General features: G+C 35.9%; 1 protein-coding gene across 3 annotated transcripts in view; it reads right to left on the bottom strand.

Moving 5' to 3' along the window:
* TPH2 (tryptophan hydroxylase 2) overlaps nucleotides 1-19,919 on the bottom strand; it is a 102,488-nt gene that overhangs the window by 46,776 nt on the left and 35,793 nt on the right. For all 3 annotated transcript variants that reach the window (XM_058191873.1, XM_058191871.1, XM_058191874.1), the window contains one exon: nucleotides 16,249-16,375. In XM_058191873.1, the coding sequence (XP_058047856.1) occupies nucleotides 16,249-16,375 (127 nt within the window). The remainder of the gene's footprint in view (nucleotides 1-16,248; nucleotides 16,376-19,919) is intronic.

Below are 19,919 nucleotides of genomic sequence, written 5' to 3'. Positions count from 1 at the left end.
GACTACCTATAATTGTAAATGCTCTGCACAGATTTGCCTTCAGGTTGTGAGTGCTCCATCAGTGCAGGTTTTTAAGAAGAGATTGGACAACCATTTGTCTGAAATGGAATAGAGTTTCCTGCTTGAGCAGGGGATTGAACTAGAAGACTTTCAAGATCCCTTGTTATTCTAATATTTACATATGTGTAAAAGTCCATCCATTGATTTACATATGCATAAAATAATAAACACAATCAAAACTGGCTACACACAAATTGTTATGTACATACTGAAATTTGGTCTCTATTATCTGCATATCTGCAAGATTATAGATAATAAAAGCCACATCTATAGCTCCAAGTGCTTTCAATGCAGTCTCCTTTTCTTCTGGCCCTAGCTTATTTTCAGCCTGCCCATGTTTACAATCTTCCCGAGTAACAGAAGCCACAGCTGGTGGATCAATGCCTATCACATATTCTAGCCATCAACTTGGGATGGTGGTGGTGATTAATATTATGTCATAACCTACTCTATAAAAACTAGAATCTTCTATTTATCAAGACTTCTCTCATCTGAACTTGCATAATAGCCCTCAACATCTGCTGGAGTGTCATCATTGTTGTTTTGCATGCATGCAAAAAGTGCTATAAACACAAATTGCTTTAACAATCAAAAGTCTGTAACTTTATCATTAAGCAGCTAAGGATACAAAGCATACAATAAAAATAAGTTGTAAGATAAGTCTTCATATGCAATATATATATATTATATTTCTAGCAGTACATTTTATACCACTTAGTAATATTCCATTACCTCCTTAAATATGACAAAATAAATCATGCAAATTCTCTGAGATACAAAGCATATTAAGATCTTATTAGTTGGATCAATTTTTACCTCTAACGTCAATGCAAGTCTCTCTATTTGAGCTTTTCATAAGTGCTGTTTCTGTATATTTGACTGGCAGCTTAATGAAATATACTTTAAACTTCTGAAAACAAAGTAGTAAATCCCCAGCTGAAAAAGAATTGATTTTACATCTTAATGAGAAACAATTAAGTTCATTTAAAATATGAAGTGATAAAGAATCAGCTATTTATCTGAACTTTAGATGTCACAGTTAAGCATGGGAAAATTCCAAGATAGAAATTTTCTTTTTCAATTCCATTTGTTATCTGGAGATGCCTGGGTTCCCTCCCAAACCCCTGCTTAAGTAGACACAAATGCCATTCTCTCATAACTATGTTCCAATGGCTCATTAAGCTCTAGGCATGGTTGTAAAAACTCTCACATGAGAATGTTATGAGGCAACTTCCCAGCCAGCACACATTTCTAACTAGCCAGCATCTGAGTCTGAATACACATTTATTTATTTATTTATTTATTTATTTATTTATTTATTTATTTATTTATTTAATAAATAAATTGTATCAACAAGTACAAGGAAACAAGTAACAGTATAGACATAGACATGGACACATGAAAAAATTGGCACAAATAAAAGGATATAAATAGGCAATACATAGCCATAAACACATAGAATGATTACATATAAATGCGGATAGTAGTACAGGGACGGTAGGCATGCTGTTGCACTTATGCATGTCCTTACGGACCTCTTAAGAAACATGAAAGGTCCACGGTAGACAATTTAAGGTAAAAGGTGTAGGGATTAGCGAGACTAACAACAGGATCAGGTAGAGTGTTCCAGACATTTACTATTCTATTGCAGAAGTCCTATTTCCTACAATAAAAGAGCGAATTACATTGAGTTTGAATCTATTGATAGCCCTTGTGTTATTACGGTTGAAATTAAAGTACTCATTTACAGGTAGGACATTTTGGTAAATAATCTTATAAACTAACATAGATTGGAACGTAGACGGTGTAGTTCGAGGCTATCCAGACCTAAAATTTCAAGCCTGGTGATATAGAGAATTTTATTTCAAGCAGAAGATTTGAGTACTCTTCTAGTAAAATATCTCTGGACCCTCTCTAATGTATTGATGTCTGAAATATCAATACATTATATTGATTCCAGGCAGGTGAGCAGTATTCAAGTGTAGGTCTGGCAAAGGTTTTATATGTCCTAGCTTTAAGTATAGCGTTACCAGAGAAAAAACGTCATAAAATAAAATTGACAACTCTTAATGCCTTTTTGCAATGATGTTACAATAAGCTCTGGGACTTAGATCTTTGAAGTGAGTACTCCTAGGTCTTTACAGAGTGTGGGTCAACTTTTAGATTGTTTCCAGCCAGCAAATATTTGATGTTCTTATTTCTATTGCCAACGTGCAGGACTAAACATTTGTTAGCAAAGATTTGGAGAACCATTCAGATACATAGTTTAGGTCATTCTGAAGAGTAGTAGTCTGTGGTGTTGAATAGTTTAACATCATCAGCAAAGAGGACACAGTGGTTATAATTTTATCACAAAGGTCACTGATATAAAGCAGAAAGAGTGTTGGACCTAGAATGCTGCCTTGGGGAACACCACTGTTAACAGGTGCAGGATTTGATAGAGTGCTGCCTATTTTGACCACTTGTTGCCTATTTGACAGGAACGCAGCTATTCAATTATGCAGAGGTCCAGAAGTGCCATAAGATTTTAGTTTCAGAAGTAGTTTGCCATGCACTACTGAATCAAAGGCTTTACAGAAGTCTATGTAAATTGTGTCTATTGCTTTGCCCTGGTCGAGTTGAGAGGTCCAGATGTTTTTGCAGTGTATGAGTTGCAGATTACATGACAAATTTTTCCTGAAACCAAATTGCTTATCAGGAAGTAGGTTTTTTCCACTAAGTGGAGGGTGATGGATTGGTTTATAATGTATTCCATGACTTTAGATGTAATACAACAAAGAGAGATTGGTCTATAATTCTCAACAAGGCCGGGAGATGTCATTTATACAGGTAAGACTTGGGTTTTGGCAGATAAACACATAGAGATCCCATCCAACTCCTCTCTGTTCTGGAAGTGGGGGGAAATCCTATTATTTTAAAACTAGAGGCTGAAACTATTGAATTCACATCAGAAAGTAATAGGGTGTAACATTTTCTCCCAGCCTCAGCATTAACTGATTGGAATTTCAAAGGAAAGGGAAAACAGGGAACACCTGTTTTAAAAGAGGTTTTTTTTTAATTTCTGCAGAAATTGATAAACATTTATGATACAATATTGATAAACGTTAGACCTTTGATTATTGTATACTGTGTAAACTAGTTAAATCTAGTCAGATGAGGCACCTTCTGGAAGATAGGTGGACAGTCACATGAATTAACAAGTCACTATCCTAAGGCAGGAGAAGAGACCCAAGATGCAAAAAAGGGGGGTTTCTGGGAAAGATGGTTTAAGGCTCTGTTTTCTCACACTAAAAGCTGACACAGATATTCACTCTAGTGGTTAAAAGGAATTGACAAAAGTAGTTTTGAATTTTCTAGTAGCAGATAAATTGTAGCATTCTGAAAAATTCACAAAATTGTCTTAACTGAAAAGCCCTAAAGATTTCAAGTGAGAATCTTAATCACTTACAATATATTAATTGGGTTTATATGAAATTTTAGCATTTTCATGCAAAATCTTTCAAAATAAATTGCTAAAATCTTGCGCAATGGATATCTCAGAATTTTCTGTATTTTTTTAAAAAAAATTGGGGGCACTGATATAATTTCTAAGAACGATCATAAATATGGTGGCAATGTCTGTTTCAGGTTATGTCTGACTGAATCCCTAAGTAAACATATAGCTACAGAGATCTCAGTTTTTAAAAAAGAGATATACCAAAATCTGTTCATTTTCACTCCAGATCATTTTGAAGCCCTCAACTGTACAAACCATGCAAATGTTTCAGCACAGCAGCTTGTTAATGATTTTATGAGGCAATCTTTGCTATGTGTAGCTAGAATATACCAGCAAAGAAGGTAATAATACAAGTTTTCCTTTTTACTTCTAAAAACATATTGCTTCCATTATGAAAATGTAAGAATAAATAAGTTCCAGATTAATTGATATGTAAATTTATTAACATTACACAGTTGCTAAATTTAAATGGAAGACAATGACAGAATTCCCAGCTGTTCTGGGAAAGAGATCAATTCACACTTCCATTAGAAAAAGTGCTATAATTAAATTATTAGCCATACCAGATACCTTTTAATTCCATGACAGTTCTTCCTAACTGTATCTTCCAGTAATTTATTAAGCCTAACCTAGACATTTAAACATTTTAGTCCAATTTTCATTCACTTGTTCAGCTAACCAGATATCCAGCATCAAAGCAAAGAGATAAAAGATCAAATTGTTACTCAAATTTGATTTAGCCATGCACAGAAAGTAGTGATTAAAAGAGTCTTCTTTAATACATAATAATATGAACACTAAGAAAAGTATATTTTTTGGGGGAAGAGAAATTACTTTGATGTATATGGATAAAAGATCTGAATGCTTTTAGCCACATTAGTCAAGAGAATATACACAAAGGGGTGACACTACTTCCTTGGCCTTATGTGTTCTGATTTTATAAGCTTTCAATCAGTCACACTTATTTGTTACAGAATGAGCTGTACCTTTGTGTGCTTTGCATATGAAAGGCATTAGCTCCAACTCCTAGTAATTTCAGATAGAGCATGGAAAGACTGGCTATTGCTACAGAAATTTTCCTGTGGAATTATGCTTGATGTGGGAGCTTTAACTCCAAGAAATCTCAATAACAATCAAGTTTTTTGAGGTTTCCCAAATTGGAGAAAGCTAGGGGAGACAAACCTGAACTACATGGACCATTAGCTATGTGTAATCCATTAGCTAAAGCATTAGCTGCAAGCTAATTTTACTAAATTTGGAAGGGTCTCAGTTTATACATGTAAAAGTGTACATAACCTAGCAGGCTCAGCTAAGGCTGAAGGAAACAACCTCTATCAAGGAACCGTGAATTTGCTTTGAATTCCTGGACATCTTTGTCTTGCTATTCAATGACTATACCTCTGACAATGGTACATAAACTTTGAAACTCATCTCATAGGCGTCATTAACTTCTTTACTTAAGCACATTTTTAGACTGCCTATGAATTTGCAGCTTAAACACTTTGATGTTCTCCTACTTTCCCCTAGGTCTGTGATAAGGATAAATGTATCATTCAAAATCAGAGGTCACAATCAGCAACTTGCCTGCCCACGTCCCTTACTAACCTTACTAACATTTGTCAAATTCCAAATTTTGGAATTGGGACAATAATATGCTTTACCAGCACTTTATTTTATTTTTTGACTAAAATTGTATACTGCCTTTCCTCCAGAAACTCAATACAGTATATACCAGTGGTTCTCAACCTGTGATCCACAGACTCCTGAGGGGCAGCAATGTCATCACAGGGGGTCCGCGAAGCTTGAAGAAATGTTATGATTTAAATCTTGAGTTAAGTTTTGGGGATCCATAGCCACAAAAGATATTTAAAGGGGATCTGTGGTGAAGAAAAGACTGCAAATATACATAATACTCCTCTATTTTTTCTTTACAACAGTAACCCTGTGGGGAGGTTATACCAGTGGTGGAATTCAAATTTTTTTACTAATGGTTCTGTGGGCATGGCAGGGGAAGGATATTGCAAAATCTCCATTCCCAACCCCACTCTGGGGCCAGCCAGAGGTGGTATTTGCCAGTTCTCCGAACTACTCAAAATTTCTGCTACAGTTTCTCCAGAACCTGTCAGAACCTGCTGAATAGCACCCCTATTTCTCAGTAAAGAAACTGTCCAGCCAAAAGTCATCCATGGAGTTTTTATGAATTTGTGACCTTACACTTTATTTATTAGCTGTCTGAACTGTGGGTTAAAAACATTTTTTCCAGGCAAACCATTTTTTAATCAGTGAAGACTTTTAAAACAGCTTATAGCTGAAACTCATTCCTGCTGCATTAAGAGGGTCAGTATTCCCCCCATATATACTTCCTTTTTAGTCTAATTTCAGTAGACTATAAGTGTCATTAAGGAAGAAAATTAGATAAACATACAAATTAAAGCAAATGCTTTGGGATTGATTTACTTTCTTAATTATATCTGTTACTCTTGAAGATTACATAGTTGCCAGGCTATTTCTAAAAGCAGTCTTTTCCCCTTGCTTTTTCTCACCATTCTCTCCCTGCTTTGGAAGATCACACATTCTCAGTATGAGTGATTTAATGTGAGCCGAGGACTTTGACTGCAAATTCTGCAAATTCTTAATGATGATGATGTTTTTTTCCCAGAACATAGCAGATATAATGAGCATTAAAATGCTTTGTCAGGCTCGCATTATTCTTTTATTAGCCTGACTATCAAAATCAATTACATTTTTGTGCCTGAAAGTTGACATGCTGGTTAATGCTCATTATAAGAGCCTTTTAAAAATATCACCCAAAAACACCCAGAATGTGCACATTACACATTTCTAAACTTCTGTATCTGGGTGGTTTTGTTCTCTACATATCTCCCTAATTTATGTAATGAAAACAGCACCCTATTTGATCTGTTGGGAATTAACAAGATATATATATAGATAAAGGCAAGGAATATTATCCAAAGATTTTAATAGCCATAAAATCAAATCATTTTGCCTGCATTTCTGCATATTTTTTCAGGCTGAATACTATTTTCATTACATTAAAAGCAATTCTGTTGACTATACATATCAAGATTCTTATTAATTTAGGCCATTTTGAAGGCTTACAAAATCTTTCCTGAGTTTTGAAAACTTCTAACAAAGAACTGATGCAAATTCAAAACAAAGCAAATTTATATTTTGATAAGCCTTCCATTGAACTGTTGGGCATTGTTTTAATATGGATCTTGATCAGAATTATGTTGCACTGACTCCTGCAATATAAATGAGCTAAAGTTGATGTAGAAAGTTATTTTCTAATTTATAACTGCAAATTAATGCCTTCATTGTGAAGTCCCTTCTTCTCATAAGGATTCTTAAGGGGAATGCCCAAATAGAGCTTTGTTTTGAATATTTTCTCAAAAATAAATCCTAAATGCAAAGGAATGCCTGCATAAAACTATAAGCCAGAGTGTTAGCAATACAGGTAGTGCTTGATTTATGACACAATTGGGATCAGAATCCATTGAAAATGAGGCAGTCACAAAGCAAGTCATCACATGATCTGACCCAATTTTACAACTGTTTTACCAGAGTTATTAAGCAAATTGTTAAGTGACTCCAGCTCCTCAATCAACTTTTTTTTTTTTTTTTGCTGGAAACTGGCTCCTCAGTGGACTTTTTTTTTCTGGAAACTGGCAAAAAAAGTGACCACAAGATGCTGCAAAAGGTTTTAAATGCAAGCCAGTTGCCAAGTATCTAAATTATGATCGCATGGCTACAAGGATACTGTGATTCTTGTAAGTTTGAGTACCAGTTGTAAAGAACTTTTTCCAAGGCCATCATAATTTAAAACCATTATTAAACTAACAGTCATAAGTTGAGAACTACCTGCACTTGATTTTATTAACATAGAATATTTAGTTTAAAAGGGAGGGATGCAATCTTTACACTTCCTATTTTTCTGAGGCAAAAATCCTTCAACTCACTTGTAGTCTGAAGTGCAAGGCTCACTAAGTTATTTCAGGATTTGAGGCAGAAAATCCCATGAGTATTTAAAGTAGTAACAATCATATAGTCAACTAATTTAGACCAGAGGTGTTCAAGGTTTTCTGTGCCAAATTCTGCCCCTGGCCTTTAAATGACGTGGTGTGGGAAAGAGGATGAGACCAGAATGAAAAACTGTAACTTAATTAGAATTACTCTTCATATAAAATCTGACTATTTTATTTATGAATGGCTCAGGGGCTAGGACATTGAGCTTGTCGATCAAAAGGTCGGCAGCTCAGCGATTTGAATCCCTAGTGCTGCCGTGTAACGGGATGAGCTCCCGTTACTTGTCCCAGCTTCTGCCAACCTAGCAGTTTCGAAAGCACGTAAAAATGCAAGTAGAAAAAATAGGGACCACCTTGGTGGGAAGGTAACAACGTTCCATGCACCTTTGGCATTGAATCATGCCGGCCACATGACCATGGAGACGTCTTCAGACAGCGCTGGCTCTTCGGATTTGAAACAGAGATGAGCACCGCTCCCTAGAGTTGGGAACGACTAGCACGTATGTGCGAGGGGAACCTTTACCTTTACCTTTACCTTTTTATTTTATTTATTTGTTTGTTTGTTTGTTTGTCAAAATATACAAGATAGCAGGTATAAGTATGAACATGGAGATATTTTTCCTTTCTGAAAGATTTAAATTCATGATTTTGTAATAAATTTTGGAAGACTCTGAAAGTTTTGCTGTTTTAGGGAGTGCCATATGATTTTGCAAACCTTTGCTTTATGCCTTGGACTGAATGCCCTGAAGATGTGTCCTTAACTAATATTTCCCCTTTTCCATGCTTTATAACTGCTTCTGTGTTACTACAATCCAACTAATTCAAGTATATAAACATTTTTTTTTATTTATTTATTTATTTGTCACAACAGTATATATAAGCATAAGCATGAAATAGCTATTCGATATATAAATGTATATATAATCATAAGTATGTAATAACTATATGAAATTGGATACAATCAAAGGGAACATTAGGACAGGAATGGTAGGCACGTTGGTGCTCTTATGCACGCTTCTTACAGACCTCTTAGGAATAGGGTGAGGTCAATAGTAGATAGTTTTTGGTTAAAGCTTTGGGGACTTTGGGAAGAGACCACAGAGTCTGGTAGTGCATTCCAGGCATTAACAACTCTGTTTCTGAAGTCATATTTTTTACAATCAAGATTGGAGCGGTTCACATTAAGCTTAAATCTATTGTGTGCTCATGTATTGTTGAAGTTGAAGCTGAAGTAGTCTTCAACAGAAAGGACGTTGTAACAGATGATTCTATGAGTTAAACTCAGGTCATGTCGAAGGCGGCGTAGTTCTAAATTTTCTAAACCCAGGATTTCAAGTCTGGTGGCATAAGGTACTTTGTTGTATTCAGAGGAGTGGAGAACTCTTCTTGTAAAATATTTCTGGAAACGCTCAACTGTATTAATGTCCGAAATGAGGTATGGGTTCCAGACAGGTGAACTGTCTGGGAATATGGGAATGAACACTAATTTGCTATCAAAATAGATATTTTTTTCCAAACAAAACAAAAAAGCATTTATAACTCTGAACATGTCCGACTAGCCTTACATTATCATGTAGGTTTTAAATAAGAAGAGAGAAAGAATACTAGACCAACCAGAATCAACTTGGCTAATGTGTTACCATTTTGCTATTTCTCATCATCTATTCCCTACCACCACTAGGTCATTGAGGTACCATCTGGACCACATCATCTGGGGTTTCAGTTCTGAGGTCCAGCCTTGACTGCACAGTTGATTTAGTATAAAAATATAAAGGACAATTTGCTGCCCAATCATGAGACACAAAATCAGCTGCCTAGAGAGCAACTTCACTCTGCCTAACAGTAGGGCCAGCTTGGCTGAACAGAGTTTGCAGTCATGTGAATATCTGGTGTTTTGGCTCTTAGCAATGAAGCTTTTTTTTTAACTAAGTCTACAGCTGCAGCAAAAAACCAAAACCAAACAAAAGCTTTGATCACAAGCAGTCAAAAATGCAAGACACCCTTGCGTATCTGCAAACTATTTAAGCAAATGAACAGCTGCACAATTATTCTTTTCATAGCCATCAGAAGTGCCAATGGTGAAGCAACATTACAAGATGTTGATACAGAATTAATCTATAAAGTCACAAAGGAATTTTTCCACTATTCCCACAAGTGTTTAAAACCCTATAAGCCACCATACAGCTTCAGCTTTCCCTTCCCCACATATTTGTCAACCGATTGTGTTTTATTTTCAGCTCTATGTTACTGTTCATTGATTTTATTTATAACTAACTATTCTGGCAATACTGTTGGCCATCTTAAAAGCACTCAGATAGAAGGCATGAAATTAAATTGCAGTAATAAAGAAGTAATAAATACTTGCCATGCAGGGAATATTTTTTCTGATATTTTTGTAGCATTATGTACATTCAGCAGAAGGAGAGACATGCTCTCCATTCTGTGTTTAGCTAAGGGGAAAAGTAGAAAATGCTGCTTCCAGAAATAAAAGGACACAAGATAAAATGTGGACTTAACCCAGCACACGATGACAGTCCTTGGCATTTCACATGGCAATAATATGTCTTGCAAACATGACACAGTCTGTGGTTTAGAATACTTCTATTCTGCCTTTTCCTTCTATATTTTTCTTTTAGTTATGACTGTGAGTCAGCTTATTCATCAGATGACAGCTACTGCAATCCTCAACATGTTTATTTAGAACTGTGCTCCACTTGACTGGGCAAGGATGAATGGGTTGGTTGTTGGAAATTTGCCTGACTAGGTTTTGGGTGCTGCAACAGATGCCACTCTAAAAAAAGGAGAGAGGGGGGATATCACTCACAAAAAGAAAAGATGAATAGGGTGATTAATGGCATGTTAATTATCTGAGAGATTTATTAATATACTAGATATGAGTATATTTGATGAGTATGCTTATCATTATAGAAAGGTTCTGCATACTGCTGGTGTTTTTCACAACCTGCTGTCCAGTGGCAATATGGAATGAGATGAGGTACTTGTAGAGATGTCTGGAATTCTCTTGAACTGTGGAATTTGAGAAAGTGGATAGTTTTTTCAATAGTATAAATTCAGCCATCTTTGAGCTAGATTCTTGCCCCTTGTGGCTTGTTCAAATTGCCAAGGAGGCAACAGAAGGCTGGACTTGAAGAGTGCTAAATGTTTCAGTGAGGGAGGTAATGGTTCACTACCATGACAGAGTTACACTCCATTTTTATAACTTTATTCCACCCCAAGAGGAGGTATGATAGAGATCCTAACCAGAATCCATAGACTATAAGAATGAATGGAATCAAACAGACTAAAATTAAATCCTGGAAGGATGGAATATCAAGAAACATATGAATCTAGATTTGTTTTGGCTGTTGGTTGAGAAGGTACTCTCTAGGAGCTGGAACCTTGATGTTATAGGATTTCAGACTGTATACCAGCCTTTGCATATAGGTATGTGAAACTTCTTTCTGCAGACAACTACTTTATGTCATGGATGACTATCAGTTCACTGATGTCACCAGCATGAATGAGAGGATAGAGGGCTGTTTGGTGGTCCACATTTTAAGGTGTCAACTGAATAGGCTAAGAAAGATTCTCATTTAAATGCTTCACCCATCACAGATGCATTTACTTGCTTTAAACAAATCAATATTTTTTCAGACCTTCTTAAGAATTGGCATGCTTATATTGTCTAGTGTAAAAATTAATGGCCACATCTGCAAAACGTTTTATGCACTTTAAAGCACTATATAAATGCTAAGTATCTGTTTATTATTCTGGTTAACTTTGCTATGCATCTGTAGCCATTAGTTTTCTCTGAAATGTTGTAGGGGGTGAGGTGTGTTGCTTTCTTCTTTCAGTTACCTATAACCTTTGAGAATATAAATTAAAGCATGCACTGTATAGCATTAGGAACAGGGATCCTTGGCTCTCAGTTCTAGAATTTTCACACAGATTCTCTAAATGATATTGGGCTTCCTGGCAGATGCATTCTTCCCAACTTAAATCTTGAAGTTATTTCCAAGCCACTTATAGTAATGCTAGGTGAGCTACACTGAAGACAGTATTCTCAATTCTTCAGGATAGTAACTGATAGATTTCAAATTTTAATTGTTCAATTATTGGTTATGGTAATCACATTTGGCTTACAAACAATTATCTTTCAAAAAATTCCAGTGTTGATATGTTTGTGTAGCTCTGTGATGATAATTCTTTAACTTTTAAAAACTATTCATCCTAGTACTTCACAGATGGAAAGAGGATGCCCCTCTTCCTCATCAAGCCCTGACATACTGCTAAAGAATATATACTTTATCAAACATTATTCTACTCGGCTCTTTAATTAAAACCAGCACTGTATTCATTCTTAGCAGCAGCATCTACAGGATAGGCCAATAGTTGCCATGATGCAAGCTCTGCCCCCTTTCTGCTCATTTTAATGAAGGCATCAAATCCTGTGCATGCCTCTGTTTTCCTGAATTAAGGATTAAAACATATAATCCACTGACAAAGTTATCACAATATTCCTGAACAGATCCAGTGGATAAACCAATACCACAAACATGACTTGTGCACTTCAGCAGAGCCACGCCCTTTCTCCGTGCTCAGAAATCTAGCTTAACTTTTGACCTCATCATTGTATTCCCCGCCCCCCGTTGAGAGAGGGCTGTTCAACTTTAACATAGATGACCTCTTTTGACTCCTCTTTCAAACCAATGGTGGATCAAAGAGAAACAGATGGGAGTGGGATATGATACCACTATCTCCTGTTTACAATACAGTCCTTTCAGCAGTTCCAAGAAGGTTCCACTCCCATTTGCACGGGTGACCCTGAAGACACAGATAACCTCCAAATGGCCTCAACAATTCTCAGAAAGAATGCTAATGACCAGAAGACTGCAAGGAATATGAATCCTTCCACCCTCTACTATTCAGTTAGAACTATAATAACAACAACAATAACAACAACAGAGTTGGAACTGAAGAAGCTTCTTGGATGAGAAGCAAAACATTTTTTTTAAAAAGCACCTTTGGGGTTTTGACCTCATCCTACACATTCTTTGTTCTTATGCCCTCCCTACCTGGGCATAATCAAAGCCTGCATTTCTACATGCGACACAAAAAACATATAAAAAAGGAGACTGGGATTTGATCCCACCATCATGCCCACCATCTTGACTTTTCTGATTACCTCTGTAGAAGCATCTGAGTTCATTCCTGTGAACTTATACAAAGAGACCAATTGTTTAATTTCCATTTTTCAGCACTAGCTTAAAATAGCACAATCAATAGCAATAAAAAAATATGTTTTTAATACATAAGTGACTGGGAACTGAAAACAGTTTCAGAATAAAAGGGGGGGGGGAACTTAGAAAAAAGTTAATTAGCATCTGACAGCAATTGTTTTAATTGGACATATTTGTAAGTAGTACTTTAAAAGAAGCAATTAGTGAAAGCTAATATAAAGATCATTTTTGAAATAATTGATTTTTTAAAATCCATACAGAAAAAAATTAGGGAACACAATTTTCAGTGCAAAAAGCTTAAGGATTTTTCTTTCCATAACTTTCAACAGAAAAAAATTGTGAGACCTGTATTCAAAGAAATTTGGATTCACGTGTAGAATTCTGATACAAAATTTTTTCACTCCTGCAAATCCATTTTTACTTTTTGTACATCAGGCAGAACTATAATGCATCCCTGTCCACTGAATGTGTACAATTGCCTACAATATTGCAATACTTTCAGAAATCACTATGTTCTTGGTGTAGGCCTTATTTTTCACCTTCATTTTATCTATAGGCTACTATAAAAATATGTACACTTCAGTGGTGGGTTTCAAATTTTTTTACTACTGGTTCTGTGGGTGCGGCTTGGTAGGCATAGCTTGGTGGGCATGGCAGGGGAAGGATACTGTAAAATCTGGATTCCCACCCCACTCCAGGCGAAGGATATTACAAAATCCCCATTTCCTCCCAATCAGCTGGGACTTGGGAGTGAGAGAATAGATGGGGGCAGGGCCAGTCAGAATTTTTACTACCAGTTCTCTGAACTACTCAAAATTTCCACTACCGGTTCTCCAGAACTGGTCAGAACCTGCTGAAACCCACCTCTGGTACACTTCCTTTACAATGTAGTTTGCAAAAGCTTAACTGGAAAAATACAGGTCTGAAATGGGTCTGAAATACATCTATTCAAATCTGCATCCTAAAATGGTTTTCTATCAATGAGGTATGTTTCAGATATATTGGATGCACAATTCATATAATTCCCTAGGTTCTTAAGGAGTATGGACAATAGCTGGCAAGAAATTATGGGACTAGTAAACTACTGTTTACTCGAAAACAGTAAAGTAAAGGCACTTTCTGGATCAGCGGTTCTCAACCTGTGGGTCGGGACCCCGTTGGGGGTCGAATGACGATTTGCCAGGGGTCGCCTAAGACCATCGGAAATAAGGGAAGTATACTTGTGAGTCAAAGAATCGCACTCTAATGGTTGATTCCACAAGCCAGCTGCTCTTCAAATCGCTAGCCGAATTCGGCTTCAGACGCGATGAATTAAAAAAGAGAGAAATCTTTGCTCTGATTTCTCCCTCTCAAGCCAGCTGCAATCACTCCCAATCACTAACCTAATCTGGCTTCAGGCGCGATAAACTTAATAGGGGAGGAGTCTCCGCTTTAATGCCTCCGTCCTCAAGGCAATTGCAAGCAGTTCAGATCGCTAGCCAATATGGCTTCAGGCGCGATAAATTCAAAACGAAAATAATTTTATGGTTGGGGTCGCCACATTGTGGGGAATTGTATTAAAGGGGTCGCAGAACTATAAAGGTTGAGAACCACTGTTCTGGAGGGTTTCGGGGTATTTTGGAGAGGGAGGGAGGTAAATGACCATTAAAGGTAGCATAGTTGTATTGCCAGAGAAGAATGGGCTCTGTCATCTAATTAGGCACCATACTAAGCAATAGCCTACTTGACCATAGCTTGTTAAATAATCCAACATTAGCTAGATTAATTAATTAATTAGTTATGTTATTAATTATTAATTAATTAGTTATTAATTAATTAGTTATTAATTAATTAGTTATTAATTAATTAATATAATTAATTAATTAATTTATATAATTAATTAATTATTAATTAATTAATTAGCTATGTAGATTGCAATAGATGCAATCTACATAGACTTCTGCAAAGCTTTTGATTCAGTAGTACATGATAAACTACTCCTTAAATTAAAATCCTACGGCATTTTGGGACCTCTTCACAATTGGATAAATGCCTTCCTTTCAAACAGACAACAAGTGGTCAAAATTGGCAACGCTATATCAAATCCTGTTCCTGTCAAAAGTGGCGTTCCCCAAGGTAGTGTTCTTGGACCAACACTCTTCATACTATACATAAATGATCTCTGTGACCTAATCTCAAGTTATTGTGTTCTCTTTGCTGACGATGTCAAACTATTTAATACCACTAATAATACTTCTACCCTTCAAGAAGACCTCGACTTAATTTCTGATTGGTTTAAAACTTGGCAACTCCAAATCTCAACCATCAAATGCTCAGTCTTACATATTGGAAAAAAGAACCCCAACATCAAGTACAAACTTGATGGACATTACCTAACTGACGACCCCCACCCTGTCAAAGATCTTGGAGTTCTCATATCAAATGACCTTAATGCCAAAGCCCACTGCAACTACATAGCAAAAAAGGCTCTGAGAGTTGTAAACCTAATTTTACGCAGCTTCTTTTCAAAAAACTCTATACTACTAACTAGAGCATACAAAACATTTGCCAGACCTATTCTTGAATACAGCTCATCCGTCTGGAACCCATACCACATCTCTGACATAAACACAATAGAACAAGTCCAGAAATATTTTACTAGAAGAGTTCTTCACTCCTCTGAAAACAACAAAATACCTTATTGAAATCCTGGGATTAGAAAACTTACAACTCCGTTGACTTCGACATGACCTGTGTTTAACACATAAAATCATCTATTGCAATATCCTTCCTATAAAAGACTACTTCAGCTTCAATCGCAATATTACATGAGCAAAAAATAGATTCAAGCTAAATGTCAACCGCTTCAAACTTGATTGCAGAAAATATGACTTCTGTAACAGAGTTGTTAATGCTTGGAACTCATTACCTGACTCCATAGTCTCTACTCAAAATCCCAAAATCTTCAACCAAAAGCTGTCTACTATTGACCTCACTCCATTCCTGAGAGGACTATAAGGGGCGTGCATAAGAGCACAAAAGTGCCTACCGTTCCTGTCCTATTGTTCCCTTCATTATAGCCAATTAATATAGTTGATGCATAATTTTAATTATATATATATATATATATATATATATTCTTCAAGATATGCTGTTTTATCTATGACATTTGTTTGTGTATAGTGTTGTGACAAAAAGAAATTTTAAAAAAAGATTCATAAACACACGGCCACATTCAGTATTCATTCACCAAATGATACTGAAATTAGTGAAAACAATTGGTTTAGTGCATCGTGTGAACACAGCCTATATTTGGGGATGATGGAAATGACTAGGTTTCCCCCACCCCTACATTTAGTAAATTTAGAAGAACTGGCAGATTTTTAACACAGAAGGAAATCTCACATTTTAAATGATGGTGACTTACAGTGGCAAGCTTTTGGACATCTTCATCAGATGCTCCCAGAGAGGCCAAGCCAATCTCTTGAGAAAACTGGGCAAATTTGGGGTCAGCAAGCAGAGGCACATGTCCCAGGAGTTCATGGCATGTATCCCTGCCATAGAAAAAAAATGCAATGTTAGTTAGTACATGTCTGAAACTATTGTGATATAAACTCACATAGAGCACTGCAACAATTCCCAAATAGTATGTTAAGTATGTTCTCTTTCAAAATGAAAGAGGACTGCCATAAAGGTTGCTTCAAAAGTTGAATTTTTTATTTGCAGCAATAAAACAGCATATTTATTTCTTTATTTTCACTTCTCTCTCTTGACAAAAAATATGAATTGGGTCTAAAAGACATAAAATACCAACCAGCTTTCATGGAAATAAATGCTTCTATTTAATTTTTTTTAAATCCTTCTTGCTGTTCATAGCTTTTAAAAAAGCTCCCATTGTCTCTTTGCACAAGTAAAAAATAGTATCGGTATTATGAATGTGTGTTTGTGTGTGGGGATGTTGGTGTCGATGTATTTATTTCTATATTCATCATTATTTTTTTTAGTATTATATTTAGTTCCCCATTATATTTCTGACACCCTCCCCTTAGTCAGGGCAATGAGTTATTCATACCAACCTATCCGTTTTTGTTGATTAGATCACAGATGTGTATGTAAGGATCAGAACAATTAAGAAGCTGTGTGTGAATATGAAAATAGAGGCGTTAAGAAGCCTGTTTTCCCAAATGGTTTGTTTTCTTTTTTTTACTGTTTTACAATATAGAACCAGTGTAAGAGAGTTTATGATTTAGATCTCATAGACTTAGCATTCATTTCTGGTTCTGAACTGCCACCTTGTGCTTTTTATAAGAGACTCCACTTTTGGGAATAAGCTTGTCTCGTTACTAAATAAACATAATCTAAACTCATGATTCAAGTACATACATCCCTTTCTTTTCACTAATAAGGCTTCCACTAAGAGAGCCAGTTTGGTCTAGTGATTAAGGCACCTGGCTATAAACCAGGAGACTGACTTTTGGTCCCACCCTACACAAACCATGAAAGCCAGCTGGTGACTTTGGGCTGGCCACTCTCTCAGCCCAACTCATCTCACAAGGTTGCTGTTGTGGGGAAAATAGGAGAAGGAAAGCGTACTAGGTATGATTGTCATCTTGAGTTATTTATAAAAATAATAAAGAAGGAAGAAAATCTTTAAAAATCAGCTTTCCTCTCCAAGTATTGTTGGCTGATTTCTATTTATTCACCTATATTGAATACATGACTCTGAGTGACTTATAATTAGTATTCCCAATCAGTATGTTCAACATATTGGGACCACACCTATCCTAAAGGAAGTGTGTGAATGAACACTCTTGACAGCAGTGGGTTTCAAATTCCAGCGCTACCGGTTCACTATCAGTAGCATGCAAGCATGCGGCACTTCTGAGCATGTGCAGAGCACTTTTAATGATGTCTGGGAGGGCAGAGACTCCCACTGTCACCACTACTGGTTCACCCAAACCGGGGTGAACCGGGAGCAACCCACTACTGACTCTTGAATAGAAATGGAATTGCCTTTATTGATTTCAAGACTTGATATCCTAATAAGTTTTCTTTTCAGGAGCAGAGTGTTGATCTGAGCAGCAGAACTCATGACCCTCACGAGTTTTGCAGTGCTTCAGTTCTTGCATTGCCAAGCAAAAGAGCAACAACGAAACCCTGCTCCTGAAAATAAAATGCCGTCTGAAAAAAAGCCAAGCTAAATGACTGTAGGTAGGAAGTCCAGAAACTTGGAGTATACAAGAGTGAAATGAAGTAGACTGCCCTAAATTACAACTGTTCAATGCAACATTTTATCACTGGTTTCACTAGTTACTATTAAATTATGTTTACTTGTGAGAGTTTTATTTGATTGCTCTGTTAAATGCATTTTGGTCCTGCTATTTCTGAATGTGATACCATCTCTCATTTCTAACAATTTCTAACAATTCAACTTATTTCTGAATGTGACCAGATCCATCATTGCTGATCTAGCCTGTTTCCAGATTATTCGGGAATGAATTAATACAACTAACTCCTTAATAAGCAGAAAGTGTCTGCTTACTAATTCCCCAGCAGCTATTTCATTTTAGTCACCCAAGAGAAGGACAGAGATTCTTTTGAGTATATGGAGTACCATCTTTTAAGTGTACATAAATCACGATATTGTCATGATAAAAGAAAAAACATTTCTATAATCCTGTTTCAGAATTAGCCTAGTTTTATTATAATTTTAAAACAACAGTATCTTTAATTCAATATTCACTATGTAGGCCTGTGCTAAAAGTATTAGACTTGGCATACCTTGTCACATATGCATGGTATTTATATCATGGACTTCTTTTGTCATTGTCCCCAATTGTCTTTCTTTGAAAAATCATTTGGCTGCAGAATCCAGAACTTTGCCCTGCAGTTCAATCCTATATCATTTATCTCATTATAAATACTGCCATGGGAAACTATCAAAGGTTTATACACAAATCAGCACTACTGAAACACAATAATCCTAAAGGCTAAACTAAATATATTCCTGGAAAAAAATTGATCTGGAAGGGAAAAAAGAATAAATTTTTATTTTTATTTCCTTTTCCTTTTTAAATCTTTTTTAAATGAGGACCCAGATTATTGGGGGCAATAAGTTGACTTTGTATATAAATATACAAATAGGATGAAGACTATTGCTAACATAGTGTAAGCCGCCCTGAGTCTTCGGAGAAGGGCGGGATATAAATGCAAATTAAAAAAAAGAATCTGCACTTTTATCATTTTCTCTTTTTTTCTTCTCCCTTTGTCTCTTCTTTTTGTTCTATTTGAGTTGTATCAGTTCTTAATTATTGTTAGAACTTTCAATAAAATATATATTTCTTAAAAATTCATATGGCCTCTAGATAGCAGCAAAGAAATTCAAGAGAAACCAATGCTGCCATTTAGTGCTTATTCAATATTTTGCCATTCTGTTATGGTACATGACAATTTGCATGACTCAGGTTTTTATGAATTCATTAAAAAAACTTTATTGTAACAGCACCAATGATACGATATCTCCTAGCAAGAGCTGAAAGATATATAATAAAGTAAAAAATACATTTCCACTGCAATCAAATGCAATGTTCAGTCTGAAGAAGTTTCATTGAATCAATGGGACTTAATCTCATGGCAAAAAGTATTAGAATTGCAGCACCATTTAGATTATTATCAAGAGAAGAGAATATTTGTAGCTGAGGATTGAACCATGGGGTCTTTGGTGCTCTCTGAGTTTGGTTGTTTGTTTATAGTTGTTTCAATACCAACTAGGTAACATTATCAATGCTAGCTATCAGCACTGATAATGTTACCTAGTTGGGTAACAAAATATCTGCAAGAAAACAATTAAGCTCAAAGAGTATCAATGACCCATATTTTGGATTGTCTTTCACTAAAGAATAATAAGAAAACAAAGAACATTCAGTTGTATCCTGGTTGCTTCCTATTTTGCATGGTATATCAAGGCTTATACTCCAGAAGTGGGCATTAAATGGAGGAAAGGGTTTCCAGGGTTTTTAGGGATGGATTACAGAGACAGAAGTATACTTTTTTTGCCCCTCCAACCTCCCTAAAACAGAGATGAAACTACAAGAACCA

The sequence above is a fragment of the Ahaetulla prasina genome, chromosome 7 (assembly GCF_028640845.1).
Source record: "Ahaetulla prasina isolate Xishuangbanna chromosome 7, ASM2864084v1, whole genome shotgun sequence".
Taxonomy (NCBI): domain Eukaryota; kingdom Metazoa; phylum Chordata; class Lepidosauria; order Squamata; family Colubridae; genus Ahaetulla; species Ahaetulla prasina.
Note: the sequence above shows the minus strand (reverse complement) of the source record. Positions and strands in the feature narration are given on the sequence as shown.